The sequence below is a fragment of the Malania oleifera genome, chromosome 12, assembly GCF_029873635.1.
Source record: "Malania oleifera isolate guangnan ecotype guangnan chromosome 12, ASM2987363v1, whole genome shotgun sequence".
NCBI lineage: Eukaryota > Viridiplantae > Streptophyta > Magnoliopsida > Santalales > Ximeniaceae > Malania > Malania oleifera.
The window spans coordinates 63,183,570-63,209,345 of record NC_080428.1 but is presented as its reverse complement, the minus strand read 5'-3'; the positions used below and the strand labels follow the sequence as shown (position 1 = coordinate 63,209,345).

Below are 25,776 nucleotides of genomic sequence, written 5' to 3'. Positions count from 1 at the left end.
GCACTAGGTACAACAGTCCTCAAACATATCATACTACACAGTGAAAGCATTTATATATGTATATACATCCAACTATAATACCAGAGTTCTAATCATCAACATAGTTTTACTTAAATCCCAAAAATAACCATCCATAATCCATCCTAAAGATACACCAACTACTATATTATACACCATGGTGTCCCACCACTACTTACCCTGAACAATACCTTCAACCTCTGCCCTGGAGAGCTCTAAGCCAGGTTACCCGAGTTTCCTAAAATGATAGAAATTATAGGAGTAAGACACCTCTCAGTTAAAAGGAATAGATTATTATCAGTGTGTGACAATATGAGTTTTAGTGTTCCAAAAAATACAACCATTATATACCTTTCATTTTATTGTGAAATAATATAAAATTGTATACACACATATAAATATATTTCAAAATACTTTCCTTTCATAACATACTATATATAAGATAATACCTCTATAAAAGTAAATGCGCATATATGCATAGAAGAACTGCCCTAGATGGATAAATAATAACGTCATGTATTAACCCCACATGATCCGGGTTGTGCAGCTCGTAGGTTGGACCTAGCCATGGTTGGCCTAACATGACTAAGTAAACTATATTTGTATTTATATTTGTAACTATGAATACAATTTGCCTACCCAGCTGGTCCGGACTCTAGGGGGTAACTCTGCACTTCAATGGCATAATCGAATGTATACCACCAACACTCTATCTAAGAAGTGTGGCTGCACTAGTATCTATGAAGTTATGGTACCGTGCTTAACTATGGTCCATCGGGGTTCTTAAATCATATAATATGATTTGTAAAAACCATATAATAACATAATTTTATTCACAAATCAGTATAAACTGTCATACTATAAATCTGTATAAAATCACTGAAATACTGTAACTTTGTATAAAATACCATCATGTTGTAGTTTTATATAGAACGCTATCATTTTGTGATTTTGTATCAAATGTTGTATTGTAGTTCTATATAGAATGCTATCATTCTGTAATTCTGTATCAAATGTAGTACTACATTTCTATATAAAACGCTGTAACTCTGTATAATATCTGTTCTATAGTTCTATAAAGAACGCTCTAATATTATATAATATTTGTGTGAAATTTATATGTAATACTGTCATACTGTAGTTCAATATAAAATATCATCATACTATAAGTCTTTATAAATCCATATCTCTGTCTCAATATACATATTACCATAAAAACTAACAAAATAATTATGCATAATATTCAACTCATTCCACACATTTTAAGTGATAATCTATACTATAACCTTCGGTGAAAATGCGAAAGGCAAGATCATCGGAATAGGTAAAATAGGTAAAGACTTCTCACTTTCTATAGACGATGTCTTGTTAGTAGATGGTCTAAAGCATAATCTACTAAGTATTAGTCAACTTAGCGATAAAGGATGTGAAATAATGTTTAAGAGAGACAAATGCATAATACGAGATTCTAAGAATCAAAATACATTATTCTTTGCACTTAGAATGAACAATGTTTATTGCATAAATCTTAATAGTTTAATACCTCAGGACATAACTTGCCTAGCAGCCATGAGTGAAAATAGTTGGCTTTGGCATAGGAGGTTAGGACATGCTAGCATGGATCTTATATCCAAACTCTCCAAAAAGAATTTAGTTAAAGGCTTGCGTAAAACAAAATTTGTCAGAGATAAAGTGTGTGATGCTTGTCAATTAGGAGAACACACCAAGAAAATTTTCAAAAAGAAGAAACATATATCAACAAGTAGACCCCTAGAACTTATACACTTAGACTTGTTTGGTCCTACTAGAACCCAAAGTTTAGGAGGAAAACAATATGTCTTTGTAATTATTGATGATTACTCAAGATACACATAGGTGTTGTTCCTAACTAATAAAGAAGAAGCTTGCAACTCATTGATCACTTTATGTAAGAAGCTTCAAAATGAGAAAGGGTATAATGTCTCAAATATTAGAAGTAACCAAGGAAGATAATTTAAGAATCAAAATGTTAAAAATTTTTGTAATGAACATGACATAAATCACAACTTTTCAGCACCTAGAACCCCACAACAAAATGGAGTTGTGGAAAGGAAAAAATAGAACCCTCCAAGAAATGGCAAGAACCATGCTTAATGAAAATGACTTACCCAAATATTTTCGGGCTGAAGCTGTAAACACAGCTAGCTATATAGTTAATAGAGTCTCCATTAGATCAAACCTAAACAAGACATGCACCCTATGAATTGTGGAAAGGAAGAAGATCTAATATAAATTACTTTCATGTCTTTGGGTGTAAGTGTTTCGTTCTAAATAACAAAGACAACTTAGGAAAATTTTATGCTAAATCGGATAAAGGCATTTTCCTAGGATACTCCACAAATAGTAAAGCCTATAGAGTTTACAACAAAAGAACACTCACCATAGTTGAATCAATTCATGTAGACTTTGATGAATCTAGCTCTTTTTCAAGAGAAGTTAAAAATGAAGAAAAAGATTATATGTTCAAAAAGGAGGATGAGATAGAAATCAAAGAGAAAAATGAAATAAACGAAGAAAAGTCAAAAGATGAACTCATAGAAAATATGGAATTACCAAAAGAATGGAAATATAAGAAAGATCATCCTCAAGAACAAATTATAAGTGAACCATCTAGAGGTGTGACAACTAGATCTTCACTAAAGAACCTTTGCAATCATTATGCATTCCTATCCCAAAATGAACCTAAAGATATTGAAGAAGCCCTTAAGGATGAATCTTGGATAGTTGCAATGCAAGAAGAATTAAACCAATTTGAAAGAAGTCAAGTATGAAAATTAGTACCCAAACTGGAAAATCATTTGATCATAGGAACTAAATGGGTATTTAGGAATAAAAAGGATGAAAATGGTATAATCACTAGAAACAAAGCTAGACTTGTAGCAAAGGGGTACAATCAAGAAGAAGGAATAGATTATGATGAAAACTTTGCCCCGTAGATAGAATGGAAGCTATTAGAATGTTGTTAGCTTATGCTTCCTACAAAGAATTTAAGTTATATCAAATGGATATCAAAAGGGCATTCTTGAATGGGTATATTAATGAAGAGGTATATGTTGAACAACCCCTTGGTTTTAAGGATATTGAAAATCCTAACCATGTATTTAGACTAACTAAGCCTTTGTATGGACTAAAACAGGCCCCTAGGGCTTGGTATGAAAGAGTGGATTTCTAATTAAGAAAAGATTTTTAAAAGGAAAAATTGATAGCACCTTGTTCATTAAAAATAAGGAAAATAATATACTTTTAGTTCAAATCTAGGTAGATGATATAATATTTGGTGCTACAAATGAACATCTATGTAAAGAATTTGCAAAATGTATGCAAGAAGAATTTGAAATGAACATGATGGGGGAATTAAACTATTTTCTTAGACTACAAATTAAACAAGCAAAAAATTGGACTTTTATAAGTCAAACAAAATACATAAAAGATATGAAACAAAAATTTGGTATGAAAAATAGTAAACCCATAGGCACACCTATGAGTACCTCCATCAGCCAAAACAAAGATGAAAAGGGAAAATCCATAGACACAAAGCATTATAGAGGCATGATTGGAAGTCTATTATATCTAACGGCCAGTAGACCCAATATAATGTTTAGCGTGTGTATGTGTGCATGTTTTCAATCAGCACCTAAGGAATCACACCAAATTACTGTTAAAAGAATCCTAAGATACTTAATAGGCACAATGGACTTAGGACTATGGTATCGTAAAGACACCAGTTTTGAAATGATCAGTTATTCAAATGCGAACTATGCCGGTTGTAAGATAGATAGAAAAAGCACAAGTGGCACATGCCACTTCTTAGGAAGATCCTTAGTTTCTTGGTCTTCTAAGAAACAAAATTTTGTGGCTTTGTCAACTGCTGAGGCCGAATATGTAGCAGCTGGTAGTTTTTGTGCACAAACTCTTTACATGACACAACGATTAAGAGATTTCAATTTAAACTACATAACTATACCAATTAAGTGTGATAACACGAGTGCGATTAACATATCTAAAAATCCTATTTCACACTCAAGAACAAAGCACATTGACATAAGATACCACTTCCTAAGAGATCATATTAAAAAAGAAGACATAAATCTAGAATTCATCAATACAAATGACCAATGGGCTGATATCTTTACTAAACCACTCTCAAAAGATAGATTTATAACCATAAGAAGAGAACTTGGTCTACTACATAGTAGAGAAGTAAAGTAAAAGAACAATCCTTAAAGAAAAATCTATAGTCAATAAACTGTCTCTAGGGTCACCTAGGATTTGTTTCTTTTGAGTGATCAAAATTTATTTTGGCATGTACTTTGATGTGTTGTATAATGCAACACTTAACTTGAATTACTTTCCTTGTTTCTTGAAACATAGGCTCATGATAAATGAGTTACAGCATGCTACATGTGGATATTTGAGATATGATGTTGAATCTTGGCATGAGTGAGGAGTATGTGGTCATATGTACATTTTAATGTTTACCCTTTTTTGATTGATGTCAAAAAGGGGAGTAGTATTTGAGCAAAATTACTATTTGGGCATGTTGAGCGTCATTGAACAATAAACATGATCGGTCTTGAATCTACAAATTATTAAAGTAATGCTTACTGTAGGGGATAGTAGAATGATGCTAGTTGTAAGGGGGAGATTTTTTTAATGCGTATTTATATTTTTTTTTGCTTCTCATTTGTCATCATCAAAAAGGGAGAGATTGTTGGCCTAACTAGACTTTTCAATCTTGTTTTGATGATAACAAAATGAATGATGCTTTAACATGTGGTATTGAGTAATGTGTTTTTAGGTAAAAGGACTCTCAAGGTTGATAAACTAAAAGCTCAATGCTAATCTAGTGGAAGCTCCTCGGAATATCAAAGGCAATGGACGAAAAATGAAGAAGTTAAGAGCAAGCAAACCTAAAGTCAAAAGTGAACCTCAAGAGACTGAAGAAAGCTGAAGGACCTACTGATTTAAGTAGATCATAATTAGAAGGACTGTTTTAAGTATTTCTAAACCAAATGTCATTTAGATATGTGAAACTCTCACAAATCAAAAGAAACTAAGAAATACCTTGTTAAAAGAGTTTAAAATATATTTTTAAAATCAAAGCAACAAAGGTCTTAAAGGAAGGAAAGTTTTCAAAAATAAAAAGAAGTTAGGCACCTGACAGACGATTGTCTGTCTATGGACAGACGACTGGCAAAATTTGAGTGTTTTAAATTGAAGACAATGTTCTGGGTTTAAAATTTAACCATGAAGCCAGCATTTTGAGTTTCAGATTTAACCATGGCAGACGACTGCCACACGGAGCAGATTTCGGATCTCAAATGGGAAGTTCTCTTTTAAAATTTTGAATTTTAAAATTAAGTCAACAATTTTTTTTAAATATTACCTAACTTGATGGGGACATTGATCTTTGAAAAAGCATATAAATACCTCCTTGGATAATGAAAAATTTTGAATTTTAAAATTAAGTCAACAATTCTTTTTCAAATATTATCTAACTTGATGGGGATATTGATCTTTGAAAAAAACATATAAATACCTCCTTGGGTAATGAAAAATTTTGAATTTTAAAATTAAGTCAACAATTTCTTTTCAAATATTACCTAACTTGATAGGGACATTGATCTTTGAAAAAGCATATAAATACCTCCTTGGGTATGTAATGAAAAATTTTGAAATTCAAAATTAAGTCAACATTTTTTTTTTTCAAATATTACCTAACTTAATGGAGACATTGATCTTTGAAAAAACCTATAAATACCACCTTAGGTAATGAAAAATATGCATAAGATAGAATACAGAAGAAGAGAGATTAATAAGTCTTTTGTTGAAACTCTCTTTGTGCTGAAATTCTCCTTGAGCTCCATCTGCCCACATCATTTTGTTGGAGAGAAAGAAATTCTCCTTGAGTTCAATTTGCTAACATCTTTTACTGGAGAGGAATTCTACCATTTTGGTAGATTGAAAATATCAAAGCTCGGTTCCGGATTGCAATTCAATTTTTTTTAAGAACCATCGGTGACTTCTAAAACTTTAGAGTTTCATATATTTTATTTTGCTTTGCTTTTTAGAAGTATAATTTAGATCTCAATTTGCACAACATGCTCTAAATTTTTGAGAGTATTTTTTTTTTTTTTTTTTTGTACACAGATTTATTTTTCATCTTCTTGTACTTTGAATGGTTCAATGGATTGATTGGATCATTGGACCAAGCATATGCTGGTGCTTGGAGAGGTTTTTCTCTTCCTGAAAAAGAGGGTAAATTGTGTAAGGTTTTTTGTTCCACCTGGAAGGAACAAGATTTAGTTAACTCCTTAAGTGGTTGACTTAAGGTGAGGACATACACTAGGGTAAGCCGAACCTTGTAAAAAGTGGTGGTGTTATTCTCTTCTCCTTACTCTCCTTTTAATTTCAACAACAATATAACTTGCGTGAATGTTTTAATACTTAAAATCATAAAGTAATACTTATTAGAATTTAAGTAAACCCAAAAAGGCCTAATTTGTTCTTGAGCTTACAGAAACCAAAAGGGAGTACGTTGGTTAATCGATCTCTTGCGGAAACTGAAAGGAAGTACGTTGATTGGTTAACACCCAAAACTTGTTAGTTGAAGGTTTAATTAAGTTCTGATATTGAAAAGGTGTTTGGTTGTCATTGCAATATTCAAATTCATAAATTAACAACTGGAATTGAACATTCATTTGCAGATTCTTTAAATATTTCGAATTGATTTCTTGTCTTGTGGTTGCTGTGTGTGAATGGTAAATTAATTGATTGTGAATTGATTAAAAGGAAATAGGAGTTAGTGTGTATTGCCTAATTAACGAAAATACGAGAAAACCTTAAGAGATTGTAAAAAGAGACAAGAGCTCATAAAGAGGATCAAAGAAATTTTAGTTAAACCCAATTCACGCCCCTCTTGGAACTACACTTTAGGTTTCAGAGTGTCATGACTCAAAGTGGGTAGGGCACCCAAGTATGCACCGGACACTTGCTCTTGTTGAGGAAGCATATAACTAGCCTCGTCTAATGGATGACGTGGAACTTTATGTGAAGACGTGTCTTGTCTGCCAACAAGACAAGGTAGATCAATAGAACTCAGATGGACTTCTAGAGCCACTACTTATTCCCAAAAGGCCATGGGAAAGCTTATCCATGGACTTCATTTCGGCTCTCCCTAAGTCAGATGGGAATGGCACCATCATTGTAGTGGTAGATCGGTTCTCTTAATATGGGGCATTCATCCCCGCTCGAAAGGAGTGTTCGGTGGAGGAGACAACGCACTTCTTCTTCCAACATGTCGTCAAATATTGGGAAATTCCGTAGTCCATTATAAGTGACAGGGACAGTAGATTCAAGGGGAGATTTTGGATGGAGCTCTTCAACATGATGGGGTCGGATCTTAATTTCTCCACTAGATTTTACCCACAAACAGACCACCAAATAGAATGGGTGAACACTTTATTGGAATTATACTTGAGACACTATGTGAGTGCCAACCAACGAGATTAGGCCAAATTGTTGGATATAGCCCAATTCTCGTATAACTTACAAAAGAGTGAAGCTACAGACCGAAGTCCATTTGAGCTAGCCACAGGACAACAACCCTTGATGCCAACTACACTTGCTTCTGAGTACAAAGGGAAAAATCCAGCAGCATATAAATTCGCCAAGGGGTGGCATGAGCAAGATGATATATTCAAGGCGTATTTGTGTAAAGCTTCAAAGAAGATGAAGAAATGGGTGGATCTAAAGAGGCGGCACATAGAATACAAGGAAGGGGATCTTGTCATGTTGAAACTGTTACCACATCAAATCAAAGCATACCGAGGTTTCCACAAGGGATTGGTGCGCAAATATGAAGGTCCATTCTCAATTGCTCGAAGAGTTGGCAAAGTCTCATATCAACTGGAGTTACCAACCCACCTACATCGAATTCACCCAGTGTTCCATATGAGCTTCTTGAAGCCTTATCACGAAGACGTGGAGGACCCAAGTAGAGGAGAATCACATAGGGCTCCCGCAAACCTAACCGTCTCTTAGGACAAGGAATTGGACACCATCCTTGCTCATAGAGTCATTCCAAAACGGGGTATTCTGTCGAGTTATACTGAATATTTGGTCAAGTAGAAAGGACAGCTTGATAGTGAGGCAAGCTGAGAGTGTGATGACCACTTGTGGCAAGATCACAACCTTCTGGGGAGAAGACGCGACAAGGACGTCGCCAAATTAGGTGGAGGAGGATGTCACGGCCTACCAAGTTAGTGCCTACGTGGCGCCATGTAGACGTTTACTAGGAGGCCAAGACTTGCCTTATTCTAGAAGATTATAGAATAATCTTGGAATTTCTAGCAAGCATTTGCATGGAAGATTATAGAATATTCTAGATCCCACACAAATTTACATAATAGGAAGAGTATGGAAGAATCAATAATATATGAGAATATTTCATGTATATACTAGGAAAGATATGGAGGATTCTAGAAGGAAGGTGTATCTAGGCCTTTAAATAGATTCTAGAGATCTTCTTCTTCCCACCCTTGGAAGGCTATTTAAAGGGTAGAAGACCTCATTTGTAAGACACACAAGACTTGGAATACACACAAGTTCTTTCATTGTGCTCTCTTGCTTTGTCTCGTTTAGAAAAATTAATTACTCCCAAAGTGACGAACTTGATTATACATACATATATATATATATATATATATATATATATACACATATATTGCTAATTAACCAGTTCGATCTAAATTTATGTTTCTTGACATTTTACCGTGTCTCTATTTCAGCTTCTCTGTGGATGGCATGCCCACTAGGGAATTCAAGAACATGAAATCAATGGGTGTTCCCTTTCCTAAGAACTAATGGAGGAGAACATACTCAAGCCTCTAGGGCCACAAGACGGAACCCAATCACCCTTCACAGCCTCCTACAGGAAATGCAAAGCAGATACATGTGTTTGGTCATCCAGAGCATCTTCATGTAGTTCAACTTCTTCTTCTTCAACCTCTGGCTCTGCAAATTCGTGGCTTACGCAAGAGCTGATTCTACTAGTCAAGAAAGATTAAAATGGGTTCGGCAGAATTGCATGATTTACAATTATCGCACGGACTCCAAGCGCTTCCCACAAAGCCTCCCTCCAGAGTCCAGAAAGCACCGCCAACATGTCTTAATTGAAGAGAATCCAATCAGATAATCTTTATTTTTTATTTTTGCCTTCAATTTTAATCGATTCATTTATTCAATCAGTGAATCAGTTCTCTTTCTTGCTGCTTATTCCTTTTGCAAGAAGGTGCTTGTGGGTTGCCTACTCGCCCAGTGCCATGGGGCGCCACAAAATATGAGCAAAACAAAAATTTCCCAATTAAAGTAATTAAGGCATATTGTCATTTTATTATATGCTTTTCAAATGACTAGGGATTCGAATCCCCAAAGTACCTACTTATTTGAAGGAACATGAAAATCAATTAAGAGAAAAAGTAGAAAAGTTACTTTGCTCTTACGTCAATAAGGTTCGAAAAAGGAAAACCCAAATACCAGTGATCACAAAAAGAGAAAATAGTAATCAGATTAGTATCTTCTATTTTTTTTATTCGTACAATATGACATGGGTCCATGATAATATCAGCAGATGCAGTAGCATGGGCCCAACACTAATTTAGGACTTATGTTATCACGGGCTCACTAGCATCCCCCCCTCCCTCCCCCCCCCCCCCCCCCCACCTCCTTTTTTTTTGTTTTTTTAAGGAATTTGTCTCTTATGATGTCTTCAGTCTGGTTAAAGGGACATTGTAATGGACTTTCTTGGTTTTCTTGGTGTCAACCTGGTGTCATCTATTTGGTTTTTTTCTCACCATGAATGCCTCTTTTAAAATCACAATTTCCTTTCAAAACAAGAGTGCTGTTTTCTCATCTGCCTTTTTGCTGATGTTTTGGTTTCATGGGGTGGCTGCGGTCTTAGTTTGCCTTTTGGTTTTGGCCGGTGTTCTGATTTTGCGCAACTTTTTGGGCTGGGGGCTGAGCATTGTCTCAGCCTACTTTTGTGGACTGCATATTGGTGGGTTGGGACTTGGGATTGTTTCAATTATATTCCTTCGTCTCTATCGAACATTCTGATTTTTTATCAATGAATTAATTTATCTTTTCTGATAGGCTAATAAATAAAATATATACACAAATGGTGAGACATCAGAAACAACATAAATTCTTGGAAATGTTATTAAATCATCTGCGCATTGTAAATTACAAGAAGGAAAAAGATTAATCCTCTGCACGTACATTATTGAATACAATGAGGATGGGAAGAAGAGAAGAGGACTCTTAATTAATTACACTCTTATTGACGACACCGGAGACGACTTAATTATAGGCTCTGGGTCAATACAATTAAGTTAGTGAGTACCTCTTTCTTGACATCTCCTATACAAAAAGAATGACTGAATATATATATATATATATATATATATATATATATATATATATATAAAACAATTTTTATGATTCAGGAAAAAATTAATAAATCAAGATTATTTGGTCATGAAACTGTTGAAGTACCCATTTAAAACTGGAGGGACAATGAATCTAGTTTAGCCTTTTGTGCAGTCTGCAGTCAAGTCGATCGCCTTCGACCTCAACCAAGTTCTTCAGAAGGGCATCCGAGGCGCTCCGTAGGAATTCCGCCCAGTCCCTGCACATACAAACACCCCCATCAGCATCAGCAAACAAAGAAATAAACTCCCAAGATCAGAAACTTGATTGATCCATCTCAAGAAACCAAGCACATGAACATCCATATGTCAATATAAACAAAGCAGTGAAAGCGCAATGCTTTCTCATTAAATTTAAGTTAAGCCAGGAAATCCTGTAGAACAGAATCTAGCTTGTGCGTTTAAAATATGTGTATTTCGCTCCGCAATCTTTTTCTTTTTAAAAAAAAAAAAAAAAAAATGGAGTTGTTGAAAGGACATTTGGCCTAGCCAACACATAAGGAGAAACTGAGAATAATCCGATCTCACTAGATGATGGCATAGTCTATTTTTTTTCAAGTACACAAATGATCTCATATTATCTGGACTATTGAAAAATAGTTAAATTGTTTGTGTTTGTCACATTCTAACTAAAGAAACTTTGAAGGATCTGTTTCAAACCCTAATGTTAAAATACAATTTTTTGTTAGAAAAACTTATTATTTTTAATTGGCCACATGTCAATAGCTTAATTAGAGATCAAATTTTAGCACAGAGTCTAGCTATAAAAAGCCGAGTAAGATATTTATAGAAAGGAATAGTTACTCTATGTAGCACTCGCTTATTTCTTAAAAGTTGAAATATAATATACGTTAACTACTATTTTTGAAGTCTCAACGCTATTTTTTTAAAAAAAAAAATTTCTCAATAAACTATTTTAAGAGTTATTCAGAACTTCCATTTTAATTTTTTTTTTTCTAAAAATGCCAAATTCTTGAATCATAAAGCATAATGTCAATGAACAAAAAAGAGAAATTATTAGAATTTATTATGATTTTGTTAAATATATATATTTAACTAATTTAAACAATTTTTTACTACACATGACAAAATTATGTTAGAATCTCATATATCCTACTGAATTAACCATTCCTCTATCTATAAACAAATCTCATTCCACAAGCATATATATATATATATATATAAATAATTAAAGAGATGAACATATGTATACATACCCCTTACACGTGTCAAATGTTAGTCCGACGGTGTACTTTGCCTCCTCCAGAGCCCAGCTAAACCTCTGGAGCTCCTTCTTGGGGCAGCTGCCGTCATCCCTAACCCTAAGTTCCGAGGGTTTTACGTCGCAAAAAACCGGAATGACCCTCTTCTTGGAATCCATGAGAAGAGCCAGTTCATGGAGGCAGAAGTAGGAGTGGCAGTACCGTGGCGAGAACACGGCGATACCGACTTTGCAGTCTCGTATCGCCGGGTCAATAGTATCGAATAGCTTGTCGCCGGGCTTCATGTTCTTGCTGTCCAAGAAAGGACGCAGCCCTAGATTGCTTCTCAAATGATCGTAAAGCAACCCGGCCACGGTTCGTTTCGTGTCGATACTCCGGTGGCTGATGAAGACGTCGCAGGGCTGTCTCACCTCCTGGATTTGGGGCCGGTGCCGGAGAAGAACTTGACGGCACATGGTCTTGGCTGGCAAACGCTGCATGGTCACAACCTAGAGCTCCAAGAAGCTGCTGCTTAAATTAATGTGGGTTAACTTTTTCCTCTTTTTGGTTGTTGATGTTTGTGTTATTATGATTATTTTTTGGGGGGTGTGATCTGTGGACGTATTTATAGGTTAAGATGATTTTTGATCGATGACCAGTTTGAGTTTGATTTCAAGGGAGACGAAAGAATTCTACACATTCGTTTGCAGAGAAAGGGAGATTGGACCCTCAAAATGGATGCGGGGAATTTTATATTGTTGGAAGACAAAAAGGGTAAAACGCTTTGAATAGTTTGACTCCTTATGCCTGCTTAGAACTGTAGAATCCTTCAAACACGTTTACTATTATTACTATTATTTTATTTATTTATTTTATTTTATTTTATATAACTATGGGAGAAATTATTAGGTACACCGAGCGCATACACGAATCGATCATAACTCTGTCATCATGTGGAGGAACCTCCTCTATTTTGGTATTAAACATTGTAGCTTCCGACCATGATACAGATCTTATTTTTTATTGTTCAGTACACTTGGTATATCTAATATTTTCTCATAAAGATGTGTACATGTATATATGGACACATTTATATAAATATTGTCTATATAAAGACAAAGAAATGGTGTGTCTTTCCGTTGGAGTACTTTTTAAATATTTTTTTATTAAAATCAAAATTAAAAAAAAAAAAACCAAATAATAAATCACCTTCATAGGAGACATCTATTCACTCTAAAAAGTATCATTCTAATAAATGTCTTTTAACAGTTATGTCGAGATAGGCTACTCATAATAAGAGGGCATTTGTTCACATTATAGCCACAATTTGAGTTGTTTGGAAGACTTACTTGTTTGATTGCACAATTCTCATCGGTTTCGGAGGTGTTGGCGGTCTTTAAATTGGGAAGAGTCCTCTTGTATTTTCTTTAATGTGGGAGGATGTTTTTCCCTCTCCTTTGTCTGTAATCTTGTTCAGAGAATCCAAGTGTCTTGCTTGAATTCTCTCTTTTTAATGATATTACCTTTTTTCTTAAAAAAAATAAGAGGGTAGTTGTTTACACTTAATAGCCTCTAAATATAGGTTATTCGCTTAGTGGTATAATATTAAGTGAATAGGTATTATTTGTTTAACCTTTGAATAAATGTTGAGAGTCCTCTAATGAACCAGCATTCATTCCCTTGCTGATTCGATGAGCACAATCTTATTTATTAATTTGACTCATTTACCCCTCTCATCTTTTCTTCACTCTATTCAAGACAAGCCCCTTGCTCATTCAATCATTTTTTTTTTCTTTCTTTTTATGCAATATATAGGATGCATTTTTTTTTTTTTATACATGAAAAATATATACATTTGTATTTTTATTATAATTAAATAATTTTCTATTTTTGGTTTGTTATTTTTAAAATTTACATGAAAATATTTTAGGGTTAAAATAGTATATATATATATATATATATATATATATATATTGATTGTGTGTGTGTGTGTGTCTATATATATATATATGATAATTTCTTTTATGCAGTATATAGAATGCATTAATTTTTAATTCATACATGAAAAATAAAAACATTTTTTATTTGTAATTAAATAATTTTCTAATTTTATGGTTTTTATTTTTTCAATTCTCATGAAAATATTGAAGGGTTCAAATAGTTAAAAAGGATATTCACATTCAAATGTTTGCCAAATGACTTAAACTTTTTGCATTCAAGGGTTCACCTTAATTCTAACTTTGTTTTACCGATTCAAAAAAAGATTTAGCATTCAGAACTTAATGCTTAATTTTTTTCAAATATTTCCTAAATGTATCTTTTAAGATATGCCTAAAAAAAAAAACAAAAATAACACCATCTCTCTCTCTCTCTCTCTCTCTCTCTCTCTCTCTCTCTCTCTCTCTCTCTCTCTCTCTCTCTCTCTCTCTCTCTCTCTCTCTCTCTCTCTCTCTCTCTCTCTCTCTCTCTCTCTCTCTCTCTCTGTTCCACTATTTAGAAAAGTTTCAAAAAAACTTTATGAACAACATGCATTTCAACATGTGTTTTTAATAGTTGTTTTCTCCAAGTACAAATTCCAATAGGTGTTTTTTGAAGAGGTTTATATCATTTCTTCCATGAGAGATATTTTAACCATAATTATGTCTTCTAAATGATTTTTGCATTCATGAAATTCAAAAATTATCAATTTACTCCTAAATTAATTCTATAATTTTATCCTTACTCTCTCTAAGGTGTTTGTTACAGTGTCTTGTATTTAGTAGTTATATCATTCTATGTTGTGAAAAAAGTATGGGATTGCATAGCGGAAATTATAAACACCGCAAAACAATGAAGCACCAAAGTATAATTCAAACACTCAGTATATATGAAAAACAACAAGAATCAACACACAAATATTCATGGTTTGGTAAAGCCTTCCACGGGAGCAATCGGCAAAGTATTCACTATGAATAATCAAAGTACACATTACAAAAGTTTACAATGATCTTCTTATCTCAAAATATGCCCAGAAAGACATATTTAACAACCCTTCGAAGGCTTCCCTCCAAATACCCAATCGTTTCAACTTTCTAATTCAAAATTTGAAATTTTTCTCCCAACCGTCGACCTGGTAGAGCCTGCTCGAGACTCTTACGAATTCATGTCTGAGATTTTAAGGGATGAGTTGACCTGGTCGAGCACCTGGTCGAGACTCTCAGGAATTCATGTCTGAGATTTTTATCTGCTCTCACTCGTCGACAAAAGAGACACTCGTCGATGAGTGCCTGCTGCACAACACACCTATATGATTTTCTTCTTTTGTTTATGAACCACACCAAGTATAGGAGTCGCACAAACACAACAATCTCTACCTTGGTGATTATACGCCCCTTAGGAGAACCTGAAAAACATATCTAATTACTCCACTTTGACCTTAGAACTTCAGTTGGGTTTGTCTCCCTTTTATCACTTGGAGACAAGGATTAAGTTCAAGCAATGCTTGAAATTTTTAGTAGTGGCTAGCTTTGTCAAAATATTTGCTATGTTTTAGACGTGTGAACCTTCTCCAATACAAGTTCACCTGAAGTAATCAACTCATGAACCCTGTGGCTCACATCAATATGTTTGGTTCTAGTATGGTACACTCGATTCTTCGCTAAGTAAATAGCACTCTGATTGTCACAACGCAACACAACTCTATCTTTTTGTAAGCCCAGCTCTTTGACCAAACCGATAAGCCATAAGGCTTCCTTTGCAGTTTCGGTAACTGTCATATATTCAGCTTCAATTGTGGACAATACTACTAGAGATTGAACCAAGGATCTCCAACATATAAGTCCTCCTACAAGGGTAAAGACATAACCCATTGTACACCTTTTGTCATTCATATCCCTTACATAATCAGCATTTACAGACCCCACAACTGATGGACTAACCTACTGCTTGTCGAATATGATGTCATAACCCGATGTACCCTATAAGTATCTGAATATCCATTTGATGGCTTCCCAATGCTATCTACCCAGATTAGAAAGAAACTTACTCACCAACACCCATTGCATGTGCTAAGTTTGGCCTCATACACACCATGACATACATTAAACTCCCTACGGCGCTAGCATAGGGGACTTTTGACATGTCCCAGATATCATCATCTATACTTGGGCAATCTGCAGTAGAAAATTTAAAATGGCTCGCTAAAGGTATATATACCAGTTTTGCATTAGCCATGCCAAACTTAATCAACATCTTTTCCACATAACCAACCTGAGATAACCATAACCTTTATGCAGTTCTATCGCGGCGAATCTTCATCCCAAGTATCTTCTTGGCTGAATCAAGATCTTTCATGTCAAACACTTTATGCAATAGTTCCTTTAACTGATTTACCTCATGTAAATATTTAGTAACTATCAACATGTCATCAATATACAATAACAAGAAAATAAGAGAACCATCATCAAGTTTGCTCACATACACGTAGTAGTCATACTCATATCTTTTGTAGCCAATCTTGATCATATAGGAATCAAATATTTTGTACCATTGCCTTGGAGACTATTTTAACCTGTAAAGAGATTTCTTCAACTTGCAAACTAAGTTTTCTTTCCCTGGTTCATTAAATCCCTTCAGTTGTTCCAGATAAATCTATCTCTCCAAATCACCATGAAGAAACACCATTTTCACATCCATTTGTTCCAAATGTAGATCATAGTGAGCTACCAACCCCAACACTATTCTTATAGAAGTCTGTCGAACCATAGGTGAAAAAATTTCATCAGAATCTATTCCCTTTTTTTGTGAGTACCTTTTTACCACTAATCGTTCCTTGAATTTTTCTCCTTCCTTTTTTGAAATTGCTTTTTTCTTCCTATATACCCATTTACAACCTATCGCCCTCTTCCCATTGGGAAGCTCCATAAACTCCTAGGGTTGGTTCTTATGCATTGATTCCATTTTCTCAATCATTGCACCCATCCACGTGCCTTTCTCCTGGTCGTACACTGCCTCTTGAAACATAGTTGGATCGTTACAACTAGTAAGGAAAGCATAAGACACTGACTCTTCAAATCGATACCTTGGCGGAGGTCTGATAGTGTGTCTGGATCTCCGTATAGGAACATTGCCAACTTGCTGGTTTCCTGAACTAGAACTCGCTGCAACCAAAAGACCAAGATCATTGTCGTTACCTTGAGTTTCCAACTCCACCTGCGCAACATGTTCATCTCTGTCCCAGTTTTTTGGCTCCTGTTTCTGTTCATCACAATCTTGAGTACACTTCACCATAGACTTCTCATCAAAGACTACATCTCTACTAATCCCCACCTTATTTGTTATTGGATCCCATAGCTTGAACCCCTTCACGCCATTTTGATATCCTAAAAAGATGCAACATCTCATGTAGAAACATGAACCCGGAAAATAAAAGAAAATAAATTAAAGAAGAGAGAAATAAAGGAAAAGAAGGAAAATTGGTTTGGCAAGACCCAAACCGTCGATGGTTTCACTAAGCTTAGGAAAACCGTCAACGATTTTAGTCAACTCAAGATGGTCAATTGTCAAACCGTCGATGGTTTTGTTAGTGCAGCGAAAACCACTGACGATTTTCCTATGGGTCTAATGTAATTGAGTGTGGGAAGGGCAGGGGGGTTAAGGGGTTCTCCTCTCCTCCCCCTCTCCTCTCTCTCTCTCCTCTCTCCTCTCCTCTCTCTCTCCATCTCCCTCTCTCGATCTCTCTTCTTCTCTCGCTCCTTCTCCTTGCCTCTCTCTCTCCTCTCTCTCTCTCCCCGGAACTGTCTATCTCCCTCTCTCTCTCTCTCTCTCTCTCTCCTCTCTCCTCTCCTCTCTCTCCTCTCTCTCTCTCCTCTCTCTCTCCTCCTCTCTCTCTCTCTCATTGATCGATCTCTCTTGGGGGAGTGAGGGGAAAAAGGGGGCTCTCCTCCTCCTCCCTCTCGTCCTCTCTCTCTCTCTCTCTCTCTCCTCTCTCGCCCTCTCTCTCTCCTCTCTCTCCTCTCTCCCTCTCATCTCTCATCTCTCGCTCTCTGTGTCTATCTTAACGACCTCTCTCTCTCTCTCTCTCTCTCTCTCTCTCTCTCTCTCTCTACTCTCACTCTCGCGTGGCCCTCTCTCCACTGTAGGCTCAACGAAGCCTGTGTGTACTCTCCGATTCTCTCTCCCTCCTCTCTTGGCTTGCCAATTCGTTTTTGGCAACGGGATCGAAAAAGCTAGGGTTTTTGGTTTCGAAACGTTAGCGGTCTGGTTTCTAGAAAAAGGCAAGGATATTAACTTAAGTCGAGTTTTTATCGAATTTAAACCAACTACACTGCATTATATGTATGTATACTTATGATTTCCAAGGTTCTTTCTAAAACTGACAATTCAAAATGGACTTTACAAATATTGGGTTTATTATACGGTGATTGAATAAAATAAACGCTGGAAAGCTTGGTTTTATCATACGAACTAAATATACTATATTTTTCCTAAATTTTTTATTTAATTATGTTCAAATACTAAAATCGTGTGGTAGGTGAATGAACTATATGGTTTATTGAAATACTGAATTTGGGTATGGTTGTGAAAATATGTTGTAAAATGGTGATTTACACTAGTTGTGAAAATACTAAATTGTTTGTGAAAAATACTGAAACTGTTGGTGTGAAATACTGGGTTTTATTTAACAGCCGAGGGTTGGGTTCTATTTGACGACAAAGAGCCGAGTTGTGTTTGATGACCGAGGGCCAAGTTATATTTGACGGTTGAGAGCCAAGTTGTATTTGATGGCCGACGGCTGGGTTCTATTTGACGACTGAGAGCTGAATTTTATCTGATGGCTGAGAGCTAGGTTTTATTATGAAATGACAGATTTTATACGAAATGAGATTTATACTACATTTTTCATTACATAAATTGCATAATATGGTATAAGAACCCTGAGGACCAGTTGTATTGTGAGTACGGTACCATTGCTAGGGAATTATTTGGCCATGTGCGCCCACACTGTAGTGGAAGTGTAGAGTGGTTTCAACCGATTGACTTGCGTAGAGTTGTTGTACCTTCCCTGGGGTCCGGACTAGGAAATATTAAAGTAATCAGACCTGTAACTGGGTTGTGGATGCCTGCAGATGTACTTGCAGATAGTTACTTTGACTTTGTCTGTGTTGATCCCCTAGGGCTAAGTCCAACCTCCGAGCCACACAACCCATCATGGGAGCTAAGCATATCGTTTAGTCCCAGAGAGTGTCTTTTACGCATATATGTTGATTTATGTAAACGGTATGTATTTATTGAATTGGTTTATATTGTGAAAGCAAATGCATATTTTCAGAGATATAAGTGTGATTATTATTTTGCGAAACGCTATTATGGTTAAATGGAGAATGGGATGTTTTTTTTATACAATAAAACTCATATTTGCCCCACACTGATATTAATTTTATCTGCCTTACTAAGAAGTGTCTCACCCCTATTATACAAATCATTTTTCAGGACATCTTGAGATCGAGCTTAGTAAGCTTCGGGGCAGGGTGATAGCTAGTTTTTGTGAGTGTATGTAAGAACTCTAATGTATTTAAGTTACGACTAATGTTCCTGGATATGTAGTATTGTTGGATGGACCATGTTGGGTTCTGTATTTTATTATGGTTTGTGATATGAGAATTCAGAAACTTCCATGTATGATAATAGTTTAGAACTCTGGTGATATATTTGGAGGATGTTTCATTTATTTATACTGCTTTTATAGAATGAATATGGTATCAAGAATACAAATGTTACTAAAGTAGCCCCTCGGACCCCACGTGGTGGGTCGAGGTGTTACATCTAGACTTTGCGTCAAACTTCAATCTCTTCTCACTAGACACATGAACATAGACTGGACAACTGAATACTTTCAATTCTGAATAGTCTACTGCATTTCCTGTCCATACCTCTTTTGCCACTTTCCGCTCTGATGATACCATCAGTGATCGGTTTATCAAGGAGCAAGTCATACTAACTCCCTCAGCCCAGAAGTTCTTTGGTAGCCCTGCATTAAGTTTGAGACACCGAACCCTTTCAGTTAGAGTTTGGTTCATCCTTTCAATCACACCATTTTGGTGAGGTGTCTGGCGCAAAGTGAAGTGTCTCTTAATGCCCTACTGCTCACAAAACTCCATGAACCTAGAATTAGTGTACTTAGTCCCATTGTCTGACCTTAGACACTTGATTCTCCTCCTCGTATGGTTTCCCACTTCAGCTTTCCACAACTTAAATTTGGCAAACATATCAGACTTGTTTTGCATGAAGTATTCCCAGACTTTCTGTGAGTAATCATCAACAAAACTCACATAATAAACATGTCCTGTGATGACCCTAATAATAATGGTATTTAAATAATATAAAGGAAAGGAAATGGAAACAGGAATAGAAGGAGGCAGCAGACTTCGTCAACAAACGGGACAATGCACTTTGGGAATAATAAGCAAGGGAAATTATCAGGGCCTCGTCGACAGACACAGGGGATTCATTGACGAGGGTATAAGAGGACCTCGTCGATGAAACCAAGTTTCGTCAACGAGAAGATATCGAGAGAGAATTTCTGGAAGTCTGAAAAGTCGTTGACAAGGGAGCAGGTTCATCGACGAACTTTCTACAGGACTCGTCGACGAGGTGACGTGTCTCGTCGATGAATCCGGCCCTATAAATAGTGCAAAAATTCAGATTTAAGCAGAAAATAAGAAAACCTCACACTCTCTCTCTCCCCCTTCGATTTCTCTCTCCTCTCTCTTCGATTCCAGCTCCATCACTCGCCGAATTGACGATCTGAGGCTACCACGACGCTCCTGGAGAAGTTCTCTGCATATCTGTTGGAGTTGATCATCGGTGGAACTCCGTTGAAATTCATCCCTATATTGAGGTAAGGCTTTTTATGCTGAATTTGATCCTACTGTAGTTATAGGAAATGATATTCACGTGAAAATACTAAAGTTTTGTTCTGCGAGTTGTCAATTTCAGGGTGTTAAATAGGAAATCTTACGGGTGTGAGACTAGAGTTTATAGGGGTTTTTCTCAGTAGCCAGGTAAGGGAATAAACTAAAGCAATTATTTTCCATACAAATTATTATTATGTATGAGTAAACTTATTTTCAGGAAAGCATGTATTATATCTTTATATTACAAAGGAAATGCACGTTTGGGAAAATACTGTTATTAGGTTGAAATGTATATATATGTATGAGATGCCAGAAATTATGATTTTTAGAATACAATGTATGGCTTTATACAGCAAATGTGTGGCATGAATATTACTTTTAAGTGAAATGTATTACGATATGACTTTGTTACAAATGAAGCATGTTTTCAGGAATATGAAATGTTACAGTACAAAATGATGTTGAAATTACATGATAATTGATTTATTTTCAGAATGATATGTATGAAATGATGTTCGGCGCGAGGCCGTATATATGAAATGATTTTGGTGCGAGGCCATATATATGAAATGATTTCGACGCGAGGCCGTATATACATGAAATGATTCCGGCGCGAGGTCGTGCATATATGAAGGTACGAGATTGTATATAATGAAATGATTTTGGCGCGAGGCCGTATTTATGAAATGTTCAGTGCAAGGCCGTATTTATGAAATTATGAAAAATGTTATAATATCATGTATTATATGTTATCAGAACCCGAATGTTAGTTTAGTTCAGTTTCAGGAGCTCGGAACCGTAGCTATATAGATCAGATATCTATGTTCAGACTCGTGCTAACCACCCCACGAGGGGGTGGGAGATGGATAGTTGATGTGGCTTTCAGTGTAGAGTTGTAGACATCCACCTGACAGTCCGGACATAGGTGTGGCGAGCCCATTGTACTTACATATATTTTTGACTCGGCAGTAGTCGGCTAGCCATTGTCGGGTCCCGCCTTTGGGCTGCACAACCCGTCATGGGAGGTAATACATGACATCAGCTAGCTATTCATCCTGCGTATGTTTTCAGTATTATTAGTTATAACAGACGTTTTATGAATAATATGATTTATTAGAAAATAGAAAAGTATATGATTATTCAATACGATATGATGAATGTTTACAGATATATGAAATGTACTGTATATGTATATATGCATCAAATGTTCATGTTGTCACACAGCTGTATTTAGTTTATATTCCCTTACTGATAAGTGTCTCACCCCCAAACCTAATTAATTTTTTTTGGAGACCGTGAGAGACCGGGGGGTCGTGGCCGCCATTGAGTTTATTGAGTTATCCCACTAGGAGGGTAAGATTTAGTACTAGGATCAGAATTATTTTGTTGTGAGATCCTAGTTATATTTGGAAGGTTGTGGGAGATTGAAAATATATCTATGATATTTTGGTGTAAGTAGACTTTGGTATTATGATTTATGGTTGGATGGTTGTAATTTTATACTTACTGCTGCTTAGGTTTTCGCTGTGAATGACAAATGTGCCCATTACCTTCGGGTTCGGGTTGACTGTTTTAATTATTTTTCTTATATTATATGAGTATATAAGTAGGTCGTTACATGTCCACCTCTTGATGTTACTCTAACAGGACCCCAAACATCTGAATGTACATAATCAAGAATACCCTCCGTTTTGTGTATTGCTTATTTGAATTTTGCCCTGTTTTTCTTTTCAAGAATACAAATATTGCAAAAATCCATCTTACATATTTTCATAGCTTTCAAGAGTTTCCTCTTGTGAAGTTCTTTCATACCATGTTCCCCCATATGCCCAAGAAGCATATGCCACAAGAAGGTTTCATCAAATTCAGTATCTACGGCTACAACTCCACCTACAATAGTAGTTCCCTGCAGTATGTAAATATTTCCATCTAGCTTTTGCCCTTTCATCACCATCAGATTGCCTTTCCATACTTTCATAACCCCACCTTCAGACTTGTAATTGAAACCATTACAATCCAAGGTGCCAAGTAAAATTAGACTCTTCCGTAACTCCGGTATGTGTCTTACATTACTCAAGCTTCTCACAACACCATTAAACATTTTAATTTTAACATTTCCAATGCCAATGATCTTACAAGAAACATTATTGCCCATAATAACTAAACCAGAATTTACCAACTTGTAAGTGCTAAACCACTCCTTGTTTGGAGTCTTATGGTAAGAACATGTCGAGTCTCTATTCCCATAATTGACTTCAAAACTAACAAATAAATGAAATTATATTTTAAAATATAAAGTAAATACAATTTAATTTTTTTTTCAAGTCTTATACTTCCCAACTAACAACTTTATTATATTTCAAATTATCTATTACTCCCATCTCTCTCTCTTAGTCTCTCTAAAAAATTTTTTTCATCTCTCACTCTCATCTCTTGGTCTCTCTATGATTTTTGCTTCAACTATTATGTTCATCATCTTCGGGCCTCCAATTCTCTGTAATTTTCTTCAACTCTAATTTTGATTTCAATTTTGTATATTATTTTTCTATTATTTTCACTTTGAAATTTTTTTTTTTTCCTACTTTTTCTTAGATTTTGGAAGCTTTGAGGTTAGAGCGCAGTATTCAGTAAGAATCTGATATCTCTAAAGTCTCGCTCGCCGATCGATTTGCAATAATAATAATAATCCGATTATATTGTTTCAATCTACTATTTCTATAGATTTATTAAATTTATTTTTATTTGTTTGCATAATTTGTCAATTTATAGTGTTAATTTTGAAATTTAACTATGTCAACGAGAAAATATGAATCTGGATATGAAAAACGAAGAAAGAAAAAAAAAATATAAAAATTAGTGTCATCTCAAAAGGGAGCTCTTGATAAATTTATTTTTAGTTCTAAGCAAAATATAAATGAGCCCGCTCCAGTCCCCTTACGAAACTATGTCACAAAAAAGATTAAATGGATTAGTTATGTTATCAATAGAAAAAGAAATACTTAAAAATCTTGAATATAAAATTTTAATGAGTGATTTTGCATCTCAAAAAGTTAGAAAAATTAATTTTAAATAAAATTAAAAATTAAAAAAAAATATTAAGGGTTCTTGATTAAATCATTCGCCTAGGGCCCCATATTGTGAAGAGCCGACCCTGACCATAACTCACAGTAAATAATGACATCTCTTCTACACACACATCCAAACTTATTCTTGTCATTGATTTAGGTTTAACATATTAGTTAATTACAATTTTTAATTAATTAGGTGGTTAAACCAAATTGAAAATTATTAAAAAAAATTAGAGGTGCCTCCATTAAACATAAAAGGGGAAAACTCATATTTCTTTTTCTCTCCTATTGGACATCAGATCCCTAGGCGTGTACATTGCAAACTATGACATTGAAGATTATAGGCTAAGAATCATATTTGCTCTTGAATTGCCTGAAATTATTCTCAAGGGAGGACAATGTATCTCTACAGAGCGTGCATAAATATGAACTCTGACGGATCACACAACTGCTCAAAAAAGGAGAAGAGTAAAGAATAATTATAAAATATTAGTTTTTTTTTTCAATTTTTCATTCTTGTTATTTCAAAGTTGCATAACAAGAGATAGACCATCTCCAATTCTATACCTTTTCCTACCTCCTTCTAAAGTTTGAATCTAATTTACGAACTCTTGGAAGGTCTCTAGAATACTAATAAATCTCATAGTCTAACACTACAAAATTCATAAAAATTATGTTTAGAAACATGAATTTTAAATTTCAAATTTAGATTTATTTGGAATTGAAAGAAATTCAATAAAATTTATGTTACATTTTATCTAAATATACACAAATCCGAATTCATGATCCCAATTCCAAGTTCACACACACTCAAACTATTGTCTTAATTTGCTGGTGACATTCCTAAATGTGAATAAATGCTAAAAGCCATGTGCCTTACCTCTGAATCATGGCTTATAAAATTAGAGGTAGGATAAAGAATATCATTTCAAATTTTATACCTCCAATTTTTTGAATGGAAAAGAAATTATGATATCGAACTAATTTGCAAGTAGGTACTTTTTTTGCTCAGTTTACAATTCAATTTATTGATTAAAATGCAATAAATTGATCCGAATTTTATTTTAATATTTAAGAATGCCCATAGAAAATATTACTAAATGAATTTTTAAAAGTATTTTCGCTTAATAAAAACTTAAATTTAAGAAAATTTCTAGATTTTCTTTTTTATAGTATTTTTTTTTTTAAGAAAATTTCTCTTAAATACACACACACACACACACACACACACACATATATATATATATATATATATATATGTCAAAGATAAAACTTTATAGAGTTTCTATTAGATAGGGGTATAATTGATTCAAATCGAATCGACCTCTTGAACTCAACTTGATTTAGAAATTTTAAACTCAAACTTAGGCATGAAAAATCTAAAAATTCAATTGATAACTTGATTAAGTTCAATTTGATTTTAAAATAATATTCTACATACTTATGAAATGCACAATATCAAATATATTGTCAAAGATAAAACTTTATAGAGTTTCTATTAGATAGGGGTATAATTGATTCAAATCCAATCGACCTCTTGAACTCAACTTGATTTAGAAATTTTAAACTCAAACTTAGGCATGAAAAATCTCAAAATTCAAGTGATAACTTGATTAAGTTCAATTTGATTTTAAAATAATATTCTACATGCTTATGAAATGCACAATATCAAATATATTTTTTATTAGTTATTAAAATTTAAAAAATTGCAAAATTGCAAAAAAATTCAAGTACATTTAATTAGGCTATCCAATAAGAACAGAAAACTTAAACTCCAAGTTACCCAAATAACCCAAATTCATATAAAACCAAATGGACCTAGTGTTGCAAAATAAGTCAAACCCTGATGACAAGTTGGTCTCGCTTACAAAATGCCCCAACGTACAGATTAGAAAGGGTCTTAAATACACCTACCAAATTATTCCACCTGGTAAGTAAATAGCCTTCCTGTCTTTCTAATGTGCATTTTACTATTTTCAAATGAGAAGGATTTGCGCGGAAGGAGACCGTGCAGACCGCGGCCACCGTTGGCACCAGGGTACCTACTTGAATATATTTTTCCTTTAAG

At 34.8% G+C, this 25,776-nt stretch overlaps 1 protein-coding gene and 2 long non-coding RNA genes across 3 annotated transcripts; 2 read left to right on the top strand and 1 right to left on the bottom strand.

Annotated features, from left to right (window-relative positions):
* The first annotated feature begins 8,593 nt into the window (after nucleotides 1-8,593).
* LOC131144449 (uncharacterized) lies at nucleotides 8,594-9,454 on the top strand. The gene is made up of 2 exons (XR_009133818.1): nucleotides 8,594-8,632; nucleotides 8,847-9,454. It is a non-coding gene; the product is annotated as an uncharacterized LOC131144449 (long non-coding RNA).
* Nucleotides 9,455-10,253: 799 nt separating this feature from the next.
* Nucleotides 10,254-12,469, bottom strand: LOC131144527 (probable 2' cyclic ADP-D-ribose synthase BdTIR). Its single transcript, XM_058093225.1, has 2 exons — nucleotides 11,762-12,469; nucleotides 10,254-10,744 (listed from the first exon to the last, which is right to left on the bottom strand). Exons 1-2 carry the CDS (start codon nucleotides 12,244-12,246, stop codon nucleotides 10,639-10,641), a joined length of 591 nt encoding a protein of 196 aa, XP_057949208.1. The 5' UTR covers nucleotides 12,247-12,469; the 3' UTR covers nucleotides 10,254-10,638.
* Nucleotides 11,786-19,432, top strand: LOC131144528 (uncharacterized). The gene is made up of 3 exons (XR_009133835.1): nucleotides 11,786-12,288; nucleotides 12,378-12,520; nucleotides 19,217-19,432. It is a non-coding gene; the product is annotated as an uncharacterized LOC131144528 (long non-coding RNA).
* The last annotated feature ends 6,344 nt before the right edge of the window (nucleotides 19,433-25,776 follow it).